This window comes from Oncorhynchus masou, chromosome 28 (assembly GCF_036934945.1).
Source record: "Oncorhynchus masou masou isolate Uvic2021 chromosome 28, UVic_Omas_1.1, whole genome shotgun sequence".
Lineage (NCBI taxonomy): Eukaryota > Metazoa > Chordata > Actinopteri > Salmoniformes > Salmonidae > Oncorhynchus > Oncorhynchus masou.
The window spans coordinates 27,685,227-27,706,104 of record NC_088239.1 but is presented as its reverse complement, the minus strand read 5'-3'; the positions used below and the strand labels follow the sequence as shown (position 1 = coordinate 27,706,104).

Genomic DNA, 20,878 nt, shown 5'->3' with positions numbered 1-20,878 from the left:
GCATTAACCTTCTCCAAGTGGCAACGGGGAACCAACTGTTCACTCTGACCCAAATGGGGATGTCATGAAAATTCTCCCCAAAGCATCTATAATTATCCATCCAGTCCTTATTTTTCATATCTGGAGCCTATGTGAAAATGTCAATTTACCGATATTCCAAAACATTTAGGGTACTATCAAAATATTGATGTGTTATGCTACTGAGCTATAACGTGACAAAATCTGTCAATGTGCCCTTGAGCAAGGCACTTAACACTAATTTGCTCCAGTGCTGCCATACTACTATGGCTGACCTTGTGAAACAACACATTTCATGGCCTCTATCTGGTGTATGTGACAATAAAACATATGTTTGTTATATAATCATTGTATTTGGTAGGCTATATGTTTTGTATATTGAGGAAATCAGAGTTATAGTCTAATAAAAATGGTGTCACCAAAGCATTGTTATCTTACTCATGATAAGGCACAGTAAGATGCATTTATTTTCTCCGTATTTGGGCATATATCAAGAATGTTTACGTAGCAAAGGAGTGTTTTGAGGAAACCCCATTAACTTCAATGGAGGGTATACCCAAGTAAAACTGAACTGATTTACAAGCATGACATCAAGTTATGTATAGTCAAAGCAAAGTACATTAACTAAATATCTAAAAAATATAATTGTTTTTTATACTGTTAAAAAGTATAATTGAAATCAAATAAAAATGATTTAGAAATTCTAAATTCCTCCCCATTTTCTGAAGTTAGTTTGGTCTGTAGTTCCTGTGCGGAAACATTTAAGGAAGTTAGGGCGGTGGTTGTGAGAGGGCAGCACGGGCTAACTGACTATCCAGCTTTTCGGGAATCAGGTAGCTAGGTCTAATATTTGCTTATTTTAACGTTAAGCGTTATTTCACTTGCTAATCCCATGCTGCTAATATTGAAGTGTCGGCAGTACAGCTTGAAATGTATACGCTACAATGGTTTTCATATGGAAGTATTTGTTTGCTGGATGATTTAGCTTTAGCTAGCGGAGTCAGCAGGTTAGCTAAATAAGCTAACAGTCGGTTTGTTAACTGCCAAGATCACAGTATTTCCTGAAGGGGAAAAAGAAAATGCGGATTTAACTAACAAGTTGAAATTGTTATAATTTGCATCGAGATCGCACGCTAGATACCTGTGTATTATGACGAGATGTGCCAAAACGAAATACACTATCTACCTAGCGAGCTTTCTGGCATTCGTAATGTTTTTATCGTCTCAATGTCGCTAACGTCATCTTTCTCGTAACTTTATCATAGCCATTCCACATTTTGGGCAATTTAAATTTTGTGCTGTATGTTCATTTCTACGATACTGCTTGCGTTGATAGTAGCAACAGCTGGCAGCAAGATTAATCTATTTTTATAGGCCCCATTGTTCATTCATGACGTAGTATGGCTAACTAAAAGTTGCCTTTTCACTCAATTCTTTCTCAAAGTATGGAATTTCAATTGGTGTTTGTAGATTATCGTACCGCTACGGGTATATAGTTAATGTTAGCTAACATGTATCAGATTGAATTTAAGTCTGAATTCAGTCACCTAGTATTGCGCAACCTCAAATTAGATCACTAAACCGGTCTTATCCTGTGCTGTTGCTATAATAGTTAGTCAATGGTGTGGACCACTGGCTCCATCTATTACTAGGTAGGAGGCATATTATTGAAGCAGTGGCCCTCTCTCAGAATGAGGTTGTTGAACTTGCCAGAATTTCTCTCACGTCACTAGTTTTTCCTATCCTGTGTTAAGAGAACTAGAACAGCCTTCAACAGCAGTATAACATTTCCATTTATAGTGTAGTGAGGACACCTCTCCAGGGATTATTTTCCAGTCTGAATTAGATTAACCCATAGCCAAGGGAAGCTGGGCGTAACTGGTCAAATCTTATTTTGGGTAATTGCATGAGCCAGTAACTGCTGTTCTCAATGTTTTTCATAACTTAAGTATCATAAGATGTTGTCCAAGGAACTGAGCTTCATTGACATCCAAACACTATTTCTAAGTCTGCTTTGAAATGGTAAATGTAAAGTGATTTTGGGATATTACAGATCTGTGTCTGCTGACTTCAGGAATATGCTCTTTTGACCCTTACAGGTAAACACACAGCAGCCAAAATGTCGAGCAAAAGGGCAAAGGGAAAGACCACCAAGAAGCGCCCCCAGCGTGCTACTAGCAATGTGTTCGCTATGTTTGACCAGTCTCAGATCCAGGAGTTCAAGGAGGCCTTCAACATGATTGACCAGAACCGTGATGGGTTTGTCGACAAGGAGGATCTGCATGACATGCTAGCCTCACTGGGTGGGTATCTTAGCTTGTCCCTGAAACCCCCTTCTGCTGATCTGAATTCAGCCTGTTTTCTCTTGGACTTGGTTTAATTCACTCAATTTGAAACAGAGGCACTGAATGATTTCCAGAGTGGTATACTATGACGCAAGCTAGATCTATTCAGGCTTTTATAAAGCTAGGCTGCTTCACATTCCAGGTCGGGCTTCATCCGTACTACGACTGGATATTGCTCGTCCGCCTGTCGTTAACTCTAGCATGCTAGTTGAACGCCAAACTGTTGCTCTAAATTTAAAAAAGTTCTCAAATTCAGCAGGCTATGGTATGAAATGGGGTTTTAAAAGTGCAGTCTTGTTGCGTTGTGGCCATAAACATATGATCCAGAGACGTGTTTTGAAACCTCTAACCCTGGCAATTTTACTGTCAAACTCGTGAGTACACTGGCTGCCAGTCTTGACTTGACTGGGAACTGCAGTCTGGTTGCTTTCGGCTGTCAGTTTCCCTTTCGCAAAATGCTGTCGTGTGACATAGCCATCATAGAGTATTTGCTTTCCAAACTGTCTTATGACATTTGATAAAATATTCAATCGTTAGTCTTCCTTAAATGAAGGATGATGCGTCTTAATGAGCGGGAGGGTATCTGTCATTGGTCCTCCAACTTGTGACTCAGACACTTGATTCAGGAGAAATGGAGTTAGCTGTGAGTTAGCCTGCTTCGGAGCAGGTTAGTTGTGAAGGTTTCATTGCCATAGAAATATACCTGGCTGAAAGGTGAGCCACATTCGTGGTACCGGTTATCCAGAGCTGACCGAAATTACCTCGCTAACTCCAACACCGATTTGAAGTATGGTGCTCGGGTATCTCTTGAGTGTTTATTAGGCTGTTAAGCTCCCCCTTCAATGGTTATCTTGATCAAGTGTTTGACGGCTTGAGGCAGAGCACCGAGTTGCCTCTTTTTATTGGGGTTGGGTGTGTTTTCCAACTAGTGTTTCAATAGAATACCAGTCATGCATTAGTAAAGAGCAGGCCGTTTCCCATCAACATTCCCTACACCCTGTTCCCATTGTTTTACACGCTTGAAACCATTTATGCCAATGTTGTAAAACGAGGTTACTGTTAACAGGGAGTTGCAGTCTGTTCTAATGTGGCACTTTGATTCTTTCTCAGGAAAGAACCCGTCTGATGAGTACCTGGAGGCTATGATGACTGAAGCTCCTGGGCCCATCAACTTCACCATGTTCCTCACCATGTTTGGTGAGAAGCTCAACGGCACGGACCCTGAGGACGTAATCAGAAATGCTTTTGCCTGCTTCGACGAAGAGGGTACAGGTAAGGTCTTTGGGGAAAAGTTTAGGGAATAAGCCTAATGGGAATGATGTCATGTTGGTCTCTGTGGCCGTATAGATAATGCTAGATGCTGATAATGGATGCCAGTGTTGTGTAGAGAACAAAGTTCCTGAGGAGTTTGCTTTTCAAGATCTCCCTAATCTCTGACTCAGCTGGATAGACTGGACTAGCTTTTGAGATAGTAACATGGGCTGTCCCAATAACAGCTGGACCTGTGGGTTAAACCATAGCTCCTAGGGGTTTGGGCTGAAATAAATATGAATTGGGTCCATATGGGAAATTCATGCTAACAAAAATACACAGTACACTTTATTTCCTTGACAGGATCGTTACCCCAACTTCCTTTCAAAATACCACCCTTGAGTGGGCTACATATTCCTTAAATGGATTGTAAATACAAAGATGCTTTCTGAACTTTGCTCAAATGTTTTCAGGTTGCTTTGTTTGCGCAGATCATTTCAGAAACAGCTGACGGGTTGGGTGTGACTCAACAAATACTTAACTCGTGCATACCCGCCTGGGGAAAGTACCATGGGCATTTTCGCATACCTGTCTGTCACCCTCTGTCCTCAGGTGTCATCCAGGAGGAATACCTCAGAGAGCTGCTGACCACCATGGGCGACCGCTTCACAGACGAGGAAGTGGACGAGCTCTTCAGGGAGGCACCCATTGACAAAAAGAGCAACTTCAACTATGTGGAGTTCACGCGCATCCTAAAACACGGAGCCAAGGATAAGGACGATTAAGACCACAACCATGACAGTCATATTATGGTTTCTCTCTGGGCCCCTCTTCTCCTTTACACCCAGCTAGACCATCTTGCTGCATGTCTCTGCTCTATAAAACCCATGTTAAGCAAGGCAAAACCACTGCTATCAACCATACCTGGGTCATTCCACCAATTAAATGCCTTTTGAAAAGTCTAACTTGGTAAGGGGAAAAAAATTCTGTCAAGGCCCCTTGTTCATCTTCATAAGTTTTCAATATGATAAATAAGCATTACTATAGTAACAGGGCTGATTTATTTCCTCTTAAATCACATTTTCATTGGGAATGGTAGCTTGTGTGCAACAGGGAGTGGCAATTGTTTAAATCTGTTTCATAGGGTTGATGTGTTATGCCCCACCTGTTCTGTTTCTTTAGAAAATAATATTTAAAGAGTAATGGTTCAAATGAGCGTTCAGTTCACATCACAGGGTTTACCTTAAATGAGGGACAAGTGTAAATTATTTACTAATCACATGAAATTAAAGATCTTCAAATGACTGTCAAAGCAACAAAATAAATGGTGCTTTACAATGATGGTGTTAAGTGGGTTTTTAAGAGTCTGTGTGCATGGCGGGACATGTCAAAATACTGACTCTTGGCACTTTAGCTAGTCTTCATATTAAAAACTATGATTTATTCCCCATGTGGTCTATATTAAAGGGCACTTTTAAAAAGCAATATTGGTTCACAAATCGACTCAAATTATCAAAGGGACGTGAAAGGCACTTTTTTTGTGGAAGGACCCAGCTGTGAGCTCCCATTTCAGCATTGCCAGATTTTAAATCTGTATTAGAAATGTGGCTAGCTGGTGATTGACTATCCAAACATGGTACCAGTCTGTGACATCAATGATGGCAACTGCAACTCGACGCAAGTGCCTCAAATGGCCTGGTCTAGCTGAATTTTTACATTTTATAATAAATATAAGCTTTATAAATAAAGTACTGAACTTGTATTCTCCATTCTTGACCTTGTTTAAATGATTTGACTGAAATAAACATTACGTTGTCTGAATGTGGATTTGTCTAGTAAGCTGATGGTTCCCTTGTTCTGCTGTCTTCCTGTGCAACACAGGCTTATGTCATGTCCCCACATTACTCATTCCACGTAGTTTGTGTGGCCGTGCATGTCAGACTGAGCACCAGCTACTTTGAAAGGATTTGTTTTGAATGCCTACATACTGTTCAAATCAATGGGGGGAAATATACAGTATCAATGCAAAAACTGCAATAAACCACGTTAATTCAGAGGAATCCGAGTAGTGTGACCTCAACCTGATTTTTGCCTCTGAAGATAATGTAGGTCAAATCATCATGGGGGGTCCACCTTGAATGCGCAGTTAAACATTTTCAGTGTACTTATCCCCATCGATATTTTTAGTCAATCAAGGATATGCAGGATTTGCTGAATAATTTGAAATATCACCAACACACTCGGTACAGTATTAGTTTGGTAACATTTAACAAATGGTTTACAGCGCGTTCTAGTAGCGTTGTAAAACAGATTTACCCACCCTATTAGTCTACAACGGGGCCAATCACGAATGAGCACTTCGTTACCGAACCACGCTTTACCGGTGGGTGGATTTTACTTTTTGTTTTGTCAGTGCGTCCTGTTCCACGAAAGGTAATCTGTACCTAGTACTCTTCTTGCGAACTGTTTAGTTTAAAGTAAGGAAATGTATCATTTCAATGCCTCCGTTGTAGGACATTGTCACGTTTAATAGTTATCTATTGTATTGTCCATAATATAACATGAACTTCCGCTTTGCAGCTAGCTAGCTAAACTGTTCACTAGAACGGATACAGACTTCGTCAGATTTGACTTTTCGTAGCAGGTTAGGATAATTAAGTTAGCAGGTTATAATTAACGTATTTAGGTTAGGATAATTGTTAAGGTTATGAAAATGTTTGGGGTTATAGGGTGCTACAATGCAATACAGTATACACTTTTGACGTTAATTTGACAACCTGTATCCCTTCTAGCCATGACTGCTAGCTAACACAAGGGCAAAATGACATTTTGTGCTCTCCGGTAGGTTACACTGCATTAGTTCGCAAAATGTTGACATTTGAATGGATGTTCTTAATGTATGGCTAGGTCGTGGTATGCGTAGTTAGCATATGCTGCGTGCAGTCGCTGGTTTGATAACCACCAGCAAGCCAAGGTTACTTAATATATATATATTTTTTTATACCTTTTTATTTAAGTCAGTTTAGAACAAATTCTTATTTTCAATGACGACCTGGGTTAACTGCCTTGTTCAGGGGCAGAACGACAGATGTTTAGCTTGTCAGCTCTGGGATTGTCAACTTTGGGATTGTCAGCTCTGGGATTCGATCTGGCAACCTTTAGGTTACTTGTCCAACGCTCTAACCACTACATCTAACCACTAACCACTACCTGCCTCCCCACAATTAGCAAGCTAACATAAAAATGAATGGGACATTCCATGGAAACCATCTTGCTATCCATCTTACTGCGGTGATTATTGTCAACTGAAACCGCCCATTAGGTCAACTTAGTTACCAGAACTTTGTAGGCTTAGCTAACCATCTGCTCCTATGCTCATACAGGTTTGAATTGCCTGGAACAGAGCCATGGCTTTAAAGGTGATCAAGAGGCTTCAACTTCTCATGCAGACAGGGCCACACCTCTGTCCTCCAGGGCTGAGTCGCACCAGACTCCTGAGTGTTCCGATAGGGGAGCCCATGTGTGTGGCGTGTCTATGGACCTCAGCGGACCGCTGTATCCAGAGGCAGGGCTGTCGGAAACTCAGTCAGCCAGACTGTGGGAGGATGAGTTTGTCCACCATTACCAAGGACCCTTTCTACACCACTGGGTCAGTCAGCCTCCACAAAGACTCAGTCCCCAGGTTCCGTCTGAGTCAGCTGCACCGGCCCACTGATGCAGAGGAGAAGGCCTTCCATGACCGCCTGGTTAGCTGCTCTTCCTCCAGACAGGTGCTGAGACTCCTCCGCACGGTGGAGATGATGTCTGACACCATGGCAGCTGCAGCCCTGCACCGCGTGGCTGACATAGAGCAGGATGGCATCTCCCTGAAGGACCCCAAAGTGCTGGAAGAGGACACTCTCAGGGCCCTGTGCTGCCAGCTGGAGCGGGACTCTGGGCGTCTGACGGAGGCCGGGTTGGTTTCTGCCCTGCTGGCCTGCACACGCCTCTATGTGGACCCCTGGAGCACGCTGGTGGTTCGGCTGGTGTCAGAGAGCCAGGAGCGGCTGGACAGGGGCCAGATGAGCGTGGGCCAGCTGTGCACCCTGGGCCAGGCCCTGCTGGCCCTGGAGGGCCCTGGCTGTGGGATGCTGGAGCAGCTGATGGTGCAGTTACAGAGGCAGGGGCCTGGTCAGTGGAGCCTGGTAGAACTCACTGCAGTATACAGACTGCTGCAGGCTGGAGTAGGGGAGGAGGGTCGCTACCAGGACCTCCTAAACGCTATGCACACCTACACTGTGTCAGTCACCTCACGTATGGACCCCCCTGCTATCAGCAGTTTGCTTAGTGCTTTGGTGGTCCTGAACCAGACCCAGGCCATGCCCCTGGTTATTAGCCTCTGTAAGCAGGCGGTCAGGCACATACCCAACTTCAGAGACGAGGAGCTGGGTCTAGTGCTCGGGGCGCTCATGCACTTCGGCCACAGCGACCACTTCTTGGTGGAGGCCATGGAGAGGCATGTGCCCAAGATGACGTTCACGTCCCACCCAGAGACCGTGACCAAGGTGATGCAGTATTTTGGGCGTCGGAACATCCTGTCGCTGCCAGTGTTTGACGCGGTAGCAGAGAGCTTTGTGTACCGGGCAGATGAATACAGCACCAGCCAAGTGGCCAGGCAGATCATGCCGTTCGGGAAGCTGGGCTACCTGCCGCCCAACGCCGGGGAGGTGTTCCGGAAGGTGGAGGCCATCCTGCACGCACGCTTCTCTCACTTCCAGCCCCGGACACTCCTCAACCTGCTGCACTCCTGCATCCTGGTAGAGCGGTTCCCTGTCAACTTTGTGTCCAAGGTCTTCAACCGCTACTTCCTCCAGCAACTACAAGGTAATGCAGCCTTAGTAAATTAGCCCACGCTTAGTTTACTACTCTCCATACTTATATCGGCACAGTTTATTTGGTTAATCAATTACACGGCCTTTGATTAATACTTTTAAAATTAATTTGTGTTCCAGAGCAAGGCTCAGGGGTTGACCGGATTGTTCTGGCACAACTGACCCAACTCTACATGACTGTGAAGCTTGAATGCCCTTTCTATGAGGTAGGCTAACGAGTTAGTACAAATCAATGTTCATTCTAAGGATCGCATTGCAACTTCAACTGCAGTGTTGACATCCTAGCACACTATCCTCCGATTCACCCTTAACACCCTGTTTTAAACCCAGGGTCCAAGGCTCCTTCCTAAGTACCGTGTCAAGTCTTTCCTAACTCCTGGTCGGTCTCTGGAGACGCCGGTTGACGGACACCTCTACAACTATGTGAAAACTGGCCTGGTGGATCTACTAGGGGCCCGCACCTACTTCGCTTCCAGAGTCCTCACTCCATACTGCTACACGCTAGGTAACGTACAGACACAACACCGCTAACCTTTAATTCAAAGCTTCAGACATCCATATACTGAAAATGAAAGGTGCAAAGACAAATCCGGCCTCTGTCATTTCAGATGTGGAAATAAAGCTTGACGAGGAAGGATATGTATTGCCTGCCAGTCAAATCGATGATATCTACAAGAGGTATAAAACAATACATTTAATCCATGAAATTCATAAACATAGGTGATAAAATTGTTGTACTATAGCGATTTTATTCACTCTTGTGTACTTGCAGGATAGCAGTGTGCATCGACGGCCACAAGAGGTTCACTGTGAACGCAAGACAGCTGCTAGGGAAAGAGGCCATCAAGCAGCGGCACCTGAGGCTTCTGGGATACGAAGTTGTTCAGGTCAGAAATTCACTCTGCAACCTTTGTTCTGTTTTCCATCTGATTTCAGCCCCTCTGCTAATGTTCTGTCGAGCATATCTGTATTCACTCGGATCTTCTGATTTCGCTCTGTGCTCCATTTGTTACTAAATAGTCTTTTTGTTTTTTCAGATTCCTTACTATGAATTTGAAAATCTTTGGAACAAGACTGAGGTTGTTGAATACCTTCACAAGAAGATCTTCCCCCTCAGCTATAGGCTCAGTTGGTGATGACCGTCTCAAACAAGGGCTTTGTTGCTGTGGTTCTCATAAAACTATACAGTTTGGGCACTGTGTTTTTTGTAAGGGTCTGTATCAGGGCTCTCCAAACCTGATCCTGGAGAGCTACCTTCCTGTTTTCACTTCAACCCCAGTTGTAACTTACCTGATTCAGCTTATTAACAAGCTAATTACTAGAGTCAGTGAAAACCTAGAGGACAGTAGTTCTCCAGGAACAGGTTTGAAGAGCCCTCGTCTAAATGCTCCATTGTCCAACATTTGTACACAGAGAAAGCATATCATTCAACTACATGAATACTTTCAGAAATGTATTTATTGCTTTTGAGCGATTGTAATTCTACACGCTACTAGTGTTCTATTGTATAATTAAATGACTTATTTAGTCCTGTCTTCTTCCTTTGTTTAAAAACAAAAACAAAACATGCCTGATTTATAACTAATCCACCATTAACATCTTTTGAAATATATTATATTTATTGGTAGTTGGCAACACAGTGCTGCAGGAGAAGTTAGAACCAAATACCAAGAAACACCTTGGAGAAAAAACAAACATTTGTTCATACGGTCAAGAATTAATAGCATAGCTGATGCATCACCATGGATTCTCTTCAAAAGCTAAGGCTGGTTGAGTCTTGTTTACCGCCACGTAATAATGCATCAGTCGGATATACATTGTAAAAAGGCTTTGATACATTAAAAAGTACAGTTGGGAGAATTGCCATTGGTTCCTGCCTGCTGTCTATCCATTATGTGGCAGGGATCTGTGGTAGTCCAAATTCATCCACCAGAACTCCATCCTGAAAAACATATGCACAATAAATTACATTTTATTAGGAAACATCTCAATGAGATCATAAATGCGTCTCCAATGCAATTTCATAAAAAACAGAAAACCCAATGAACAAGGCAGCTGTACTGGTAACAGTTATGTTTGTCAGAGAGAGATGTGTACCCGGTTTGTTGCCCTGTCACTGGGTATTCCTTCTGGGATGGAGGGGGCAGTGCTGGCCTCATCCAGGTAGGAGCTGTCATCATCTAGCAGCAGCTCATCTCCCAGGGCATCCAGCTCTGGGAACACACACATCCATTGATGCACAGTTATTACATGCATCCTATTGATGTAAGGACTTTGACTGCTGTTGTATCACTGGGCTGAAGTGAACAAAACTTCTCTGTAGTGTGGTGGAAAATTATCCCATCTATTAATATATAGCAGTGTTTTAATATAGATCTAGTCTGTACTGGAGCAAAACCAACTGTTGTAACATAATAGTGTCAGTGTATTGTCTTCCTTGTGGCCGTGTCATACTCTCACAGTACTGACCTGCTTCCAGGTCATCGTCATCGATCTCTGGCGTCCCGTAGCTTCTGCTCATCGCCTCCTGCACCTCGTTGGCGTCCTCCATCATGTCCTCCAGCTGGTCCTGGAGATCCTGCATCAGGAACACACAAAGCTCTTAACCCAAATGTCTGTCATTCTCATTACCCAATGGGCCATCCTCACTGAAACCCCACATTCACTTAACCTGGGTGAACACAAACCAGATAACTTGAATATAATGAGTAGCCAAATAGAAGACAACCGGCTTACCTCAATCTGATCGATCTTCACATTCTTGTATGCCGCCTTCATCTCTTTGGCTCCAATTTTCATAGCATCCACCTATAATGCAATGTCAGACATGTTTACCCAGAGAACTATGACAACTACAGTAAATTGTAAGTGCTACAGTCATTACTGATCCATCTTACTGTTGTTTTTGTGTCTTTGAGAGTTTGTATTGTGTAGTTGGCCTGTTCCATGTTGAAGGACTGCTGTGTGAGGTTATCTCTCTGGCCCTCATACCTGAAAAACATCACAATTCAAATGATAACCTCTATTATTTAAGACGTTATGATGTGCTCATGTGACTATGGTTTACAGCTCATTATGTGGTTCATCATTGTGCTACTGTGACATTGGTCCTGACTGATTGGAGGCGTTTCAGGCATTGGCAGACTGCTTTCAAAAATGACTCACATTCTCTTCTGCTTCAGCACTCTCATTGCCTTCTGCTTGACCATGTTCTGATGAAAACATAATTTACACAACATCAAGCATAAATACTGGTATACTGTACATTTATAATGTTCCAAACAAGTGGAACTGTAGAGGGAGGGTGCAGGATCCCCCCCCCACACACAGTCACACACAGTCACAAACTGTTGTGTTTTATTCAAGGGTCGGATTCAGACTTAGGAAACGCATACATTTCCTACGCAAGTGAGAAAAATGTAAAATAGGCACCAGTAGTCCCCTAATAACGCAACTGTGATGACAACTGTCCAGTCGTGGTAAACCGTGTGCCAGGCTCCATGTTTAACCTGCTACATACGGACTGCGTTCCATTTTGATTAAAATAGGCTATATGTCCCAAATTATTGCACAACTTATAGCTGAATATGATCCACTAGTGCTAGCGATCCTCAGGAACAACCACACAAACGTGACAGAGGAAAGAAAGGGCAACTAACGATGTAATGGAATGATTCAAAATGTAAGGAAACTGACACTACAGTTATAAATGTATGTGGGTATAACTGACGGTGGCTAATACAAATTGTAAACACTCAAATTAGTATGATATGTTACGTTTGGTATGGTTACATCATACATTTTGCAAATTCCTAAAATATTGTACTTTTTTCAAATTCGTAACATATAATATGAATTGTAATTAGTAACATCTCGTACAAAACGGGTGATGAAAATCCACAAACTAATACATACCATACTAAATGTAACATATCATACTAAATGGCATTTATCGGATTTACCTACATAATAATACGAAATGCTCTGAGATCAGGTTGGTATAATAAACGACAGACTGGTAAACATATCTACTATCCCAGTCTGCTTCGCTCAGTGCAGGCCTTCACGCTTACCTTTGAAGGACCGTCTCTCATCTTCTTCATCTGATCCTTGTACTTGACCAGTTCAACATCTAGTCTGGCAATCTTCTTGTCAACAGACTCCGCTCGTGAGTCAACCTTAAGAAGAGAGAAAGAGTAACGAGTTAGCCAGGTAGACTCTTTTCATAACACATAGGAGCTTTTAGCAACGCGGGTGTATTTGCATACAAAAGCGTTGCTTTCAATTGTATTGGGTTGCACAAAAAAAACTGTGCGAAGCCAGAAGTTAAATACAATAACATTTCCAGTTACTGTGCCGGTGGGCAGGACGGTTGGTCATTACGACGGAGGGAATTTGAGTCAAAATATCTAAAGGATCTTATTATTAAACAGACTTTCCGAACGTGGGTCTGTGTAGGAAAAAGTTTAGAAAGGATCTTTGGGATGTCCCAACTCTGACGTCACCCCATTGAAGTGGAAATTTTAAAATGGGTTTTGTTGGGTTAGATAAGGATTAAGGGGTTAGGGTAGGGACGTCCCAAGGAACCCAGATAACAATAACCCAGGGTTTCCCAAACTCTGTCCTCGGGACCCCAAGGGGTGCACGTTTTGTTTTTTTGCCTTAGCACTACACAGCTGATTCAAATAATCAAACTAATCATCAAGCGTTTATAATTTGAATCAGCTGTTTAGAGTTAGTGCAAAGACCAAAACGTGCACCCCTTGTGGTCCCGAGAAACAGAGTTTGGGAAATGCTGCACTAACCTGTTGTAGACCCACTTCCTCTCTGCTTACCTCATGTCAAAATAAGAAAAGTCCCCCAAAAGTGATTTATTTTTTGTCCACATATGGCTTGTGCAGGACTTTTATTTTGACATGAAGTAAGCAGAGACCCACGTTTATAAAGTCTGTTTAATAATAATATCCCTTAGATATTTTGTAACCCCCCCCCCCCCCCCCAACATAATGAACGCACAGTAAGTTGAAATGGAATTGTAAAGCAACGTTATTGTAAGTTAATATACCCCCGTTGCCAAAAGCACTTACAGTGCATTCGGAAACTACTCAGACCCCTTGACTTTTTCCACATTTTGTTACATTATAGCCTTATACTAAAATGGATTAAATGAAGAAAAAAATCCTCAGCAATCTACACACACAATATCCTATAATGACGAAGTAAAAACATTTTTTTTTTTAAACTTTTGCAAATGAATTAAAAATAAAAACAGAAATATCTTATTTACATAGATATTCAGACCCTTTGCTACGAGACTCAAAATTGCGCTCAGGTACATCCTGTTTCCATTGATCATCCTTGAGATGTTTCTACAACTTGATTTGAGTCCATCTGTGGTAAATTCAATTCATTGGACATGATTTGGAATGGCACACAACTGTCTATACAAAGGTCCCACTGTTGACAGGTCAGAGCAAAAACCAAGCTATGAGGTCGAAGGAATTGTCTGTTGAGACAGCATTGTGTCGAAGCACAGATTGTGTCGAGGTACAGATCTGGAGAAGGGTACCAAAACCTTTCTGCAGCGTTGAAGGTTCAAGAACACAGTGGTCGAAGTTTGGAACCACCAAGACTCTTCCTAGAGCTGGCCGCCCGGCCAAACTGAGCAATCGGGAGAGAAGGGCCGTGGTCAGGGAGGGGACCAAGAACCTGATGGTCATTGACAGAGCTCTAGAGTTCCCCGATGGAGATGGGAGAAACTTCCAGAAGTACAACCATCTCTGCAGCACTCCACCAACCCGGCCTTTATGAAAGATTGGCCAGACTGAAGCCACTCCTCAGTAAAAGGCATATGATGGCCTGCTTGGAGTTTGCCAAAAGGCAACTAAAGAGAAACAAGATTCTCTGGTCTGATGAAACTAAGATTGAACTCTTTGGCCTGAATGCATCACGTCTGGAGGAAACCTGGCACCATCCTTACGGTGCAGCATGGTGGTGGCGGTATTATGCTGTGGGGATGTTATTCAGAGGCAGAGGGGACGATTTAATTCATTTTAGAATAAGGCTGTAACATAACAACATGTTAAAAGTCAAGGGGTCTGAATGCATTCCGAATGCGCTGTTCCTCAACTATTTTGTTTGAGTCTGAAGTCATTGTAATAACATTTTGTGGTATCAGAAAGTTATTAAAATACATGTATGAGTTATTATAATAATCATACCTTCTATTTTTACCTTCAATGGCACTAGCTAAATAGCCTTGTTCAAACCTGTAAAACTGGTTGGTTGGAAAAACAACACCTTTTAGCCAGTGGTTCCCAACCTTGTTACGGTGACTCTACCACTAAATGAATTTGGCACTGCCCCGAGTACCCCCTCATGTGCATTTGACCAAAAAGGCTTTGGTCTCATGAGTCTTCAGTACCCCTGGTTGGGAATCATTGTTTTAGCCTACAGTGGAAAACCAACATCACCTTACTGTACTTTTGTCAACTGGCCATCTAGATAATTAGGAAAGTTAGCGTAGTAACTACGACAATATTACAATGCTAATCAAACTAACTTACAACACCGCGCTGAAAAGTACGTAGCTAAACAGTATTCTATAAGCTATAGGTATCAAATGGGCTGTCATGCAGGACAACTCTCCCATTATTTCTAGAACAATCAGATGTCAGCTAGCTAGCTAGCCAGCAAGCAAAGTTATTTTGTTTGTTTGTCAAAGACACTGCTCTGATTAAGTTATTTCCATATACTTACATTTCCTATACAGTCCGTTAGATTTGGTGGAGGTCCCTTCGGTTTTCCTCGACCAAAAATACGGTTCATTCTGAAATAAATAACCAATAACTCAAAACAACAAAGAATCTATCTGCCCGTCAAACAAATAAGGCAAACCCGGAAGCAACATTGAGCTGACGTCACATGATTTACTTCTACAAAAATCTTCCACCGCCCTAAAGCAGGAATGTGGTGTTAAATATTATTTTATTTAGTTACATTCTCAAGTCATGTCGTTTATAACAAACACTTAAAGACGAACATATAGAAATCTAGATTTTTTTTGGTGGTTTACTGAGAGGCAAGATGTCAATCAAGAAATGTGCAATCTTTGTATTTATTTTTGCCATATCACCATCTGCTGGATGGTTGATTGAGTAGTACATGTGCATCATAAAATAGACTAGGCCTGCTAAATATATATGTTAGGAAATTTAACAGATTAAAATGTAAAGATAAAGAGACAAATAACAATAAAACATGTTGAAATTAACAAACAAAAAGTTGTTTTTAATTGAGAAAAGATAGCAATACAGTAGTTGTTATTCAGTATAGGCTACATCATGTTACCTGATGAAATTGCTGTACAATAGGATCTTGTTGCCATCTAATGCACATTCAAATGTCATAATCAACACTGCAGAGCTCTCCCTGTCCTCTGCCGTGCCCTGATTGTAATTACTGCTGAAGATATCTGGTTATGTGCATGTACACCCTGGCCCATCTACTGTTGCTAGCCCCAACTCTTGAATTTTGCTCTGATATCTGCTCCACTGATTTCTGCTCTCGTAAAAGCCTGGGTTTTCTGCACCTTAACACAAGAAGCTTATTACCTAAAATGGATAAATTGAACGTGTGGGTTCACAGCTCGAATCCAGACGTGTTGGTCATTACTGAGACGTGGTTAAGAAAGAGTGTTTTGAACACTGATGTTAACCTTTCTGGTTAGAACCTTTTTTGGAAAGACAGATCTTCCAAAGCTGGTGGAGTTGCAATCTTTACCAAGGAACACCGTCAGTGCTCACTTGTCTCCACCAAGTCTGTTCCCAAACAATTTAATTATGCTGGTTTTAAGCATTGCACTTTCAAATAGCTCTTTGTTGACTGTTGCTACGTGTTATCATCAACCATCAGCACCGACCTGTACCCTAAATGCCCTAAGCTCTCTCCTGGCCCCTTGCACTAAGTCTGAATTTGTCCTGTTAGGTGACATAAACTGGGACATGCTTATATTACCTGACCAAGTCCGAAAGCAATGGAACTCCCTAAATTTTTCTCAGATTATTACCAATCCCACAAGGTTTGATTCCAAACACCCAGAAAAGGCTACTCTCCTTGATGTTATCCTCACAAATAATCCTAATAGGTATCAGTCTGGTGTTTTCTGTAATGACCATAGTGATCACCTTTTTACAGCCTGTGTTCAAAATGGCTGCTCTGCGAAACGACCTGTCCTGATTTGTCATTGGCGCTTGCTAAAAAACTTTAGTGAGAAAGCCTTCCTTCATGACCTGGCCTCTGTAAATTGGTATAGAATGACCTTGATCACCTCTGTCGAATACTCTCGGACCTTCTTTTTTTATATTTTCAGTGGTATTGTTAACAAACATTGCCGCATAAATAACATTTGAATTAAAAACAGGTTCTGCCCCTGGTTCGACCGTGATCTGGCAAAGTTACTCCACCTCAAGAATTCCATTTGGCGAAAGGCTGACTGGCTCTCGTTCAGGTAAATGAGAAATAAGTGCACTCAGGCTATCTGGAAGGCCAAAGTGAGTTACTTTAAGGAACAGTTCTTTCTCTGTGGGTCTAACCCCAAGAAGTTTTGGAAAATGGTTAAATACCTGAAGAATAAACCCTTCTCCTCACAGCTGCCCATGTCCCTTAATGTTGATTATGTGGTTGTTAATGACAAGGGGCACATGGCTGAGCTCTTAAATCACCACTTCAGGATTCCTATTTGACTCAGCCATGCCTCCTTGCTTGTCCAACATTTCCTAATCTCCCTATTTTCCCCCTGCCCTGCTACAAAGTTTCTCCCTGTAGGCGGTCACTGAGTCTGAGGTGCTAAAGGACCGCCTTAAACTTGACCCCCAAAAACATCTGGGTCAGATGGTTTAGACCCTTTCTTCTTTAAGGTTGCTGCCCTATCATCAGCAAGCATATCTCTGACCTTTTTAATCTGTATCTTCTCTCTTGGGAGGTTCCCATTGCTTGAACGGCAGCCACGATGTATCCTTTATTTGACGGGGGAGATCAAGCTCATCCTAATTTCTGGTGTATAGACCAATTTTTATTTTGCCCTGTTTGGAAAAAACTGTGAAAAAAATCAACTGACTGGCTTTCTTGAGGTCTACAGTATTCTCTCTGGTATGCAATCTGGTTTCCGCTCAGGTTATGGATGTTTGACTGTAACTTTAAAGGTCCTAAATGATGTCACCATTGCCCTTGATTCTAAGCAATGTTGTGCAGCTAGTTTTATTGACTTGGCCGAAGCTTTTGATACAGTAGACCCTTCCATTCTTGTGGGCCGGCTAAGGAGTATTGATGCCTCTGTCTCTGGATGTCTTTAGCCTGGTTTGCCAGCTACCTCTCTCGAAGAGTGCAGTGTATAAAGTCAGAATATCTGCTGTCTCAGCCACTGCCTGTCACCAAGGGAGTACATCAAGTCTCAATCGTAGGCCCTGCCAGTCACAGTTCTGCCAGTTACATTCTGTTAAAGGTCCCCAAAGCACACATATCCCTGGGTCGCTCCTCTTGTCAGTTCGCTGCAGCTAGCGACTGGAACGAGCTGCAACAAACACTCAAACTGGACAGTTTTATCTCCATCTCTTCATTCAAAGACTCAATCATGGACACTCTTACTAACAATTGTGGCTGCTTCACGTGATATATTGTTTTCTCTATCTTTTTGCCCTTTGTGCTGTTGTCTGTGCCCAATAATCTTTGTACCATGATTTGAGCTGCTACCATGTTGTGCTGCTGCCAAGTTATGTTGCTGCCATGCTGTGCTGTCATGTGTTGCTGCCATTCTATGTTGTCACCTTAGGTCTCTCTTTATGTAGTGGTGTGGTGTCTCTCTTGTCAGGATGTGTGTTTTGTCTGATATTTTTATTTAATTTTACAGTTTTTGACCCCAAAACACACACAACATTACACATCTCTTGCAAAACCAAACACTTAATTCAAAACTATTTGAACTCTTCTCAAAATTGTGTTTTTACATCAAAACTCTACACACAAACCATCAAATGATTAGCTCTTATACACACCAACTACACACGGATGTGACAAATGTAAAACACTACTATATTGTGTCTTTTGCATGTTCAGTGTGCAGTGGAGTCCACGGCAGTTTGTCATAGCACTCATGTACATGTATGTGCACAAATATATACAGTATGTATGCATATTCAGTATATATTGACACTATAAACAGAAATGCAAGCGGGGGAAAAATGCGATGTATATCTTTCTCAAAACATTGTATTTTCATCCGGATTTCGGGATGAACAGTAACAGACAAAATAAATACAGTAGAAGATAAACAAATAGGCTTGTCCTACCTCTTGTCCTTGTCCTCTTCCTCCTCCTTGTCCTCGTCCCCCTCATACTCTCACTCCTCTTCCTCTAACTCTCTCTCCAAAATTGGCCTCCATTGTTGTCCAAACCAAGAAAGCCAACCTGAAGCCTATTTATAGTGCTCAAGTTCTGATTTCTAAGTGAAGAAAATAGTTATAAGTGTTTTCACACGTGAGCACTGGGTGTAGGCAATCGGTAAATGAGTGTGGCATTTGGAATAGCAGTTTCCCAAACGAAACACAAGACCTGTTAGTTTTGAATGATGTGTCTAATGTAGAGAACTGTGTATAGTGTTTTTCAAAAATAGCAGAGATCAATAAGAGCAGTATCTACTATTAATATATCACAAGGTTCATGAGAAGTGTCAGAAAAAAAGAGACTGTTAGTTACTTGATGAAGAATCTTTTAAGAACGTTTTCTAGTTTCTCTCTGACATCAGAAACAGCATTATTCACACCTCCAAAGTACCAAAGAGGGCAGATAACGATGCTGGGTAAGTCTGAAGAGACACTGGGACTGGAGAGGGACTGTTAACTCTTGAGAGAGAGTGTGAGAGAGTGAGATAATAAGAGAGAGAGAGCAGATAATTTACACAATGTTTTTGTGATCATTTTTTTAAATTAATGTCAGAAAACATGAATACTGATATGGAGAATAAAGTATAATTGACTAAATGCATACAGTTGAAGTCGGGAGTTTACATACACCTTAACCAAATACATTTAACTTCTTGCGTCGAGCAATCCCGGATCCGGGATCCTATTTATAGCCTCAAGCTCATTAGCATAACGCAACGTTAACTATTCATGAAAATCGCAAATGAAATGAAATAAATACATTTGCTCTCAAGCTTAGACTTTTGTTAACAACACTGTCATCTCAGATTTTCAAAATATGCTTTTCAACCATAGCTAAACAAGCATTTGTGTAAGAGTATTGATAGCTAGCATAGCTATAAGCCTAGAATTCAGCCAGTAACATTTTCACAAAAACAAGAAAAGCATTCAAATAAAATCATTTACCTTTGAAGAACTTCAGATGTTTTCAATGAGGAGACTCTCAGTTAGATAGCAAATGTTCAGTTTTTCAAAAAGTATTATTTGTGTAGGACAAATCGCTCCGTTTTGTTCACGTTTGGCTATGAAAAAAACCTGTATCCAGTTATAGCCTCAAGCTCATTAGCATAACGTAACGTTAACTATTTATGAAAATCGCAAATGAAATGAAATAAATATGCTATCTCTCAAGCTTAGCCTTTTCTTAACAACACTGTCATCTCAGATTTTCAAAATATGCTTTTCAACCATATCAAAATTGTTTTAACCATGTTATGAGGCTATACAGTGTTTGTTTACATTTACAATGTTTAGCTTATATTTTGGGGTCTCGTGGAGTGTGACAGTTGAACTAAGCATATGCAATGCTGTCAAGGCAAAGGGTGGCAACTTTGATGAACCTCAAATATAAAATACATTTTGATTTGTTTAACACTTTTTTGGTAACTACATGATTCCATATGTGTTATTTCATAGTTTTGATGTCTTCACTATTATTCTACAATGTGGAAAATAGTAAAAAATAAAGAAATTAGGTGTCCAAACGTTTGACTGGTACTGTATCCTCCCTCTAGGTGGACCCAACATCCTAACAGACAATACATCTCTGTTGCTTGTCAGGAACTTAATTGGATCCTCTCACTAGTGCAGTCATGGCCCTGCCTGATGCTAGAACCTTTGTGGGCTTGGAAGTGTGTGTGTAATAGGACTGTTCTTTCTCACTTCATCAGGCTGAATTCCTCACTCCTCCCTAATCCATGGCTGTCCTACCTTACCAGTGACTGAAACCAGACTGTTGCCCTTTGCCTCCCTCCTTAGGAGCCATACATTTAACAAAACCATATTTTTTACAGAGTGTAAACTTTGTGCACTTCCCCTTCCTCACTCAGTAACTTTCCATACACCTAGTTTTTATCCACCCTCCATTGACCCCAACCAATACATTCCTTATACATGTACAGTAATTGATATGTTC

At 41.7% G+C, this 20,878-nt stretch overlaps 3 protein-coding genes across 5 annotated transcripts; 2 read left to right on the top strand and 1 right to left on the bottom strand.

Annotated features, from left to right (window-relative positions):
• The first annotated feature begins 776 nt into the window (after positions 1-776).
• myl12.1 (myosin, light chain 12, genome duplicate 1) lies at positions 777-5,435 on the top strand. The gene is made up of 4 exons (XM_064941783.1): positions 777-851; positions 2,118-2,321; positions 3,474-3,635; positions 4,227-5,435. The coding sequence occupies exons 2-4, from the start codon at positions 2,138-2,140 to the stop codon at positions 4,397-4,399; spliced, it is 519 nt and encodes a 172-aa protein (XP_064797855.1). The 5' UTR covers positions 777-851; positions 2,118-2,137; the 3' UTR covers positions 4,400-5,435.
• Positions 5,436-5,883: 448 nt separating this feature from the next.
• Positions 5,884-10,015, top strand: fastkd3 (FAST kinase domains 3). Of its 3 annotated transcripts, none has more exons than XM_064941781.1 (7): positions 5,884-5,997; positions 6,998-8,477; positions 8,606-8,691; positions 8,816-8,990; positions 9,094-9,163; positions 9,258-9,372; positions 9,523-10,015. In XM_064941781.1, exons 2-7 carry the CDS (start codon positions 7,022-7,024, stop codon positions 9,619-9,621), a joined length of 2,001 nt encoding a protein of 666 aa, XP_064797853.1. In that variant the 5' UTR covers positions 5,884-5,997; positions 6,998-7,021; the 3' UTR covers positions 9,622-10,015. The 3 variants fall into 3 exon arrangements, with proteins under 3 accessions (XP_064797853.1, XP_064797851.1, XP_064797852.1); XM_064941779.1 differs by having other exon boundaries at positions 5,884-6,047; XM_064941780.1 differs by lacking the exon at positions 5,884-5,997 and adding an exon at positions 6,056-6,455.
• On the bottom strand, positions 9,926-15,404 carry LOC135517468 (charged multivesicular body protein 5). Its single transcript, XM_064941782.1, has 8 exons — positions 15,245-15,404; positions 12,559-12,663; positions 11,651-11,697; positions 11,383-11,476; positions 11,222-11,293; positions 10,955-11,063; positions 10,583-10,698; positions 9,926-10,427 (listed from the first exon to the last, which is right to left on the bottom strand). The coding sequence occupies exons 1-8, from the start codon at positions 15,311-15,313 to the stop codon at positions 10,377-10,379; spliced, it is 663 nt and encodes a 220-aa protein (XP_064797854.1). The 5' UTR covers positions 15,314-15,404; the 3' UTR covers positions 9,926-10,376.
• Positions 15,405-20,878: the final 5,474 nt, after the last annotated feature.

What these genes read in the sequence shown, in the direction of transcription:
- myl12.1 (XM_064941783.1), top strand. Translation starts at nt 2,138, where the DNA reads ATGTCGAGCAAAAGGGCAAAGGGAAAGACCACCAAGAAGCGCCCCCAG. An exon ending in TGACATGCTAGCCTCACTGG is followed by an intron (nt 2,322 to 3,473) that starts GTGGGTATCTTA and finishes ATTCTTTCTCAG; the next exon opens with GAAAGAACCCGTCTGATGAG. An exon ending in CTTCGACGAAGAGGGTACAG is followed by an intron (nt 3,636 to 4,226) that starts GTAAGGTCTTTG and finishes CTCTGTCCTCAG; the next exon opens with GTGTCATCCAGGAGGAATAC.
- fastkd3 (XM_064941781.1), top strand. Translation starts at nt 7,022, where the DNA reads ATGGCTTTAAAGGTGATCAAGAGGCTTCAACTTCTCATGCAGACAGGG. An exon ending in TTGAATGCCCTTTCTATGAG is followed by an intron (nt 8,692 to 8,815) that starts GTAGGCTAACGA and finishes TTTTAAACCCAG; the next exon opens with GGTCCAAGGCTCCTTCCTAA. An exon ending in TGGGATACGAAGTTGTTCAG is followed by an intron (nt 9,373 to 9,522) that starts GTCAGAAATTCA and finishes TTGTTTTTTCAG; the next exon opens with ATTCCTTACTATGAATTTGA.
- LOC135517468 (XM_064941782.1), bottom strand. Translation starts at nt 15,313, where the DNA reads ATGAACCGTATTTTTGGTCGAGGAAAACCGAAGGGACCTCCACCAAAT. An exon ending in TGAGAGACGGTCCTTCAAAG is followed by an intron (nt 11,698 to 12,558) that starts GTAAGCGTGAAG and finishes TGTTTTCATCAG; the next exon opens with AACATGGTCAAGCAGAAGGC. An exon ending in GTGACAGGGCAACAAACCGG is followed by an intron (nt 10,428 to 10,582) that starts GTACACATCTCT and finishes TATGTTTTTCAG; the next exon opens with GATGGAGTTCTGGTGGATGA.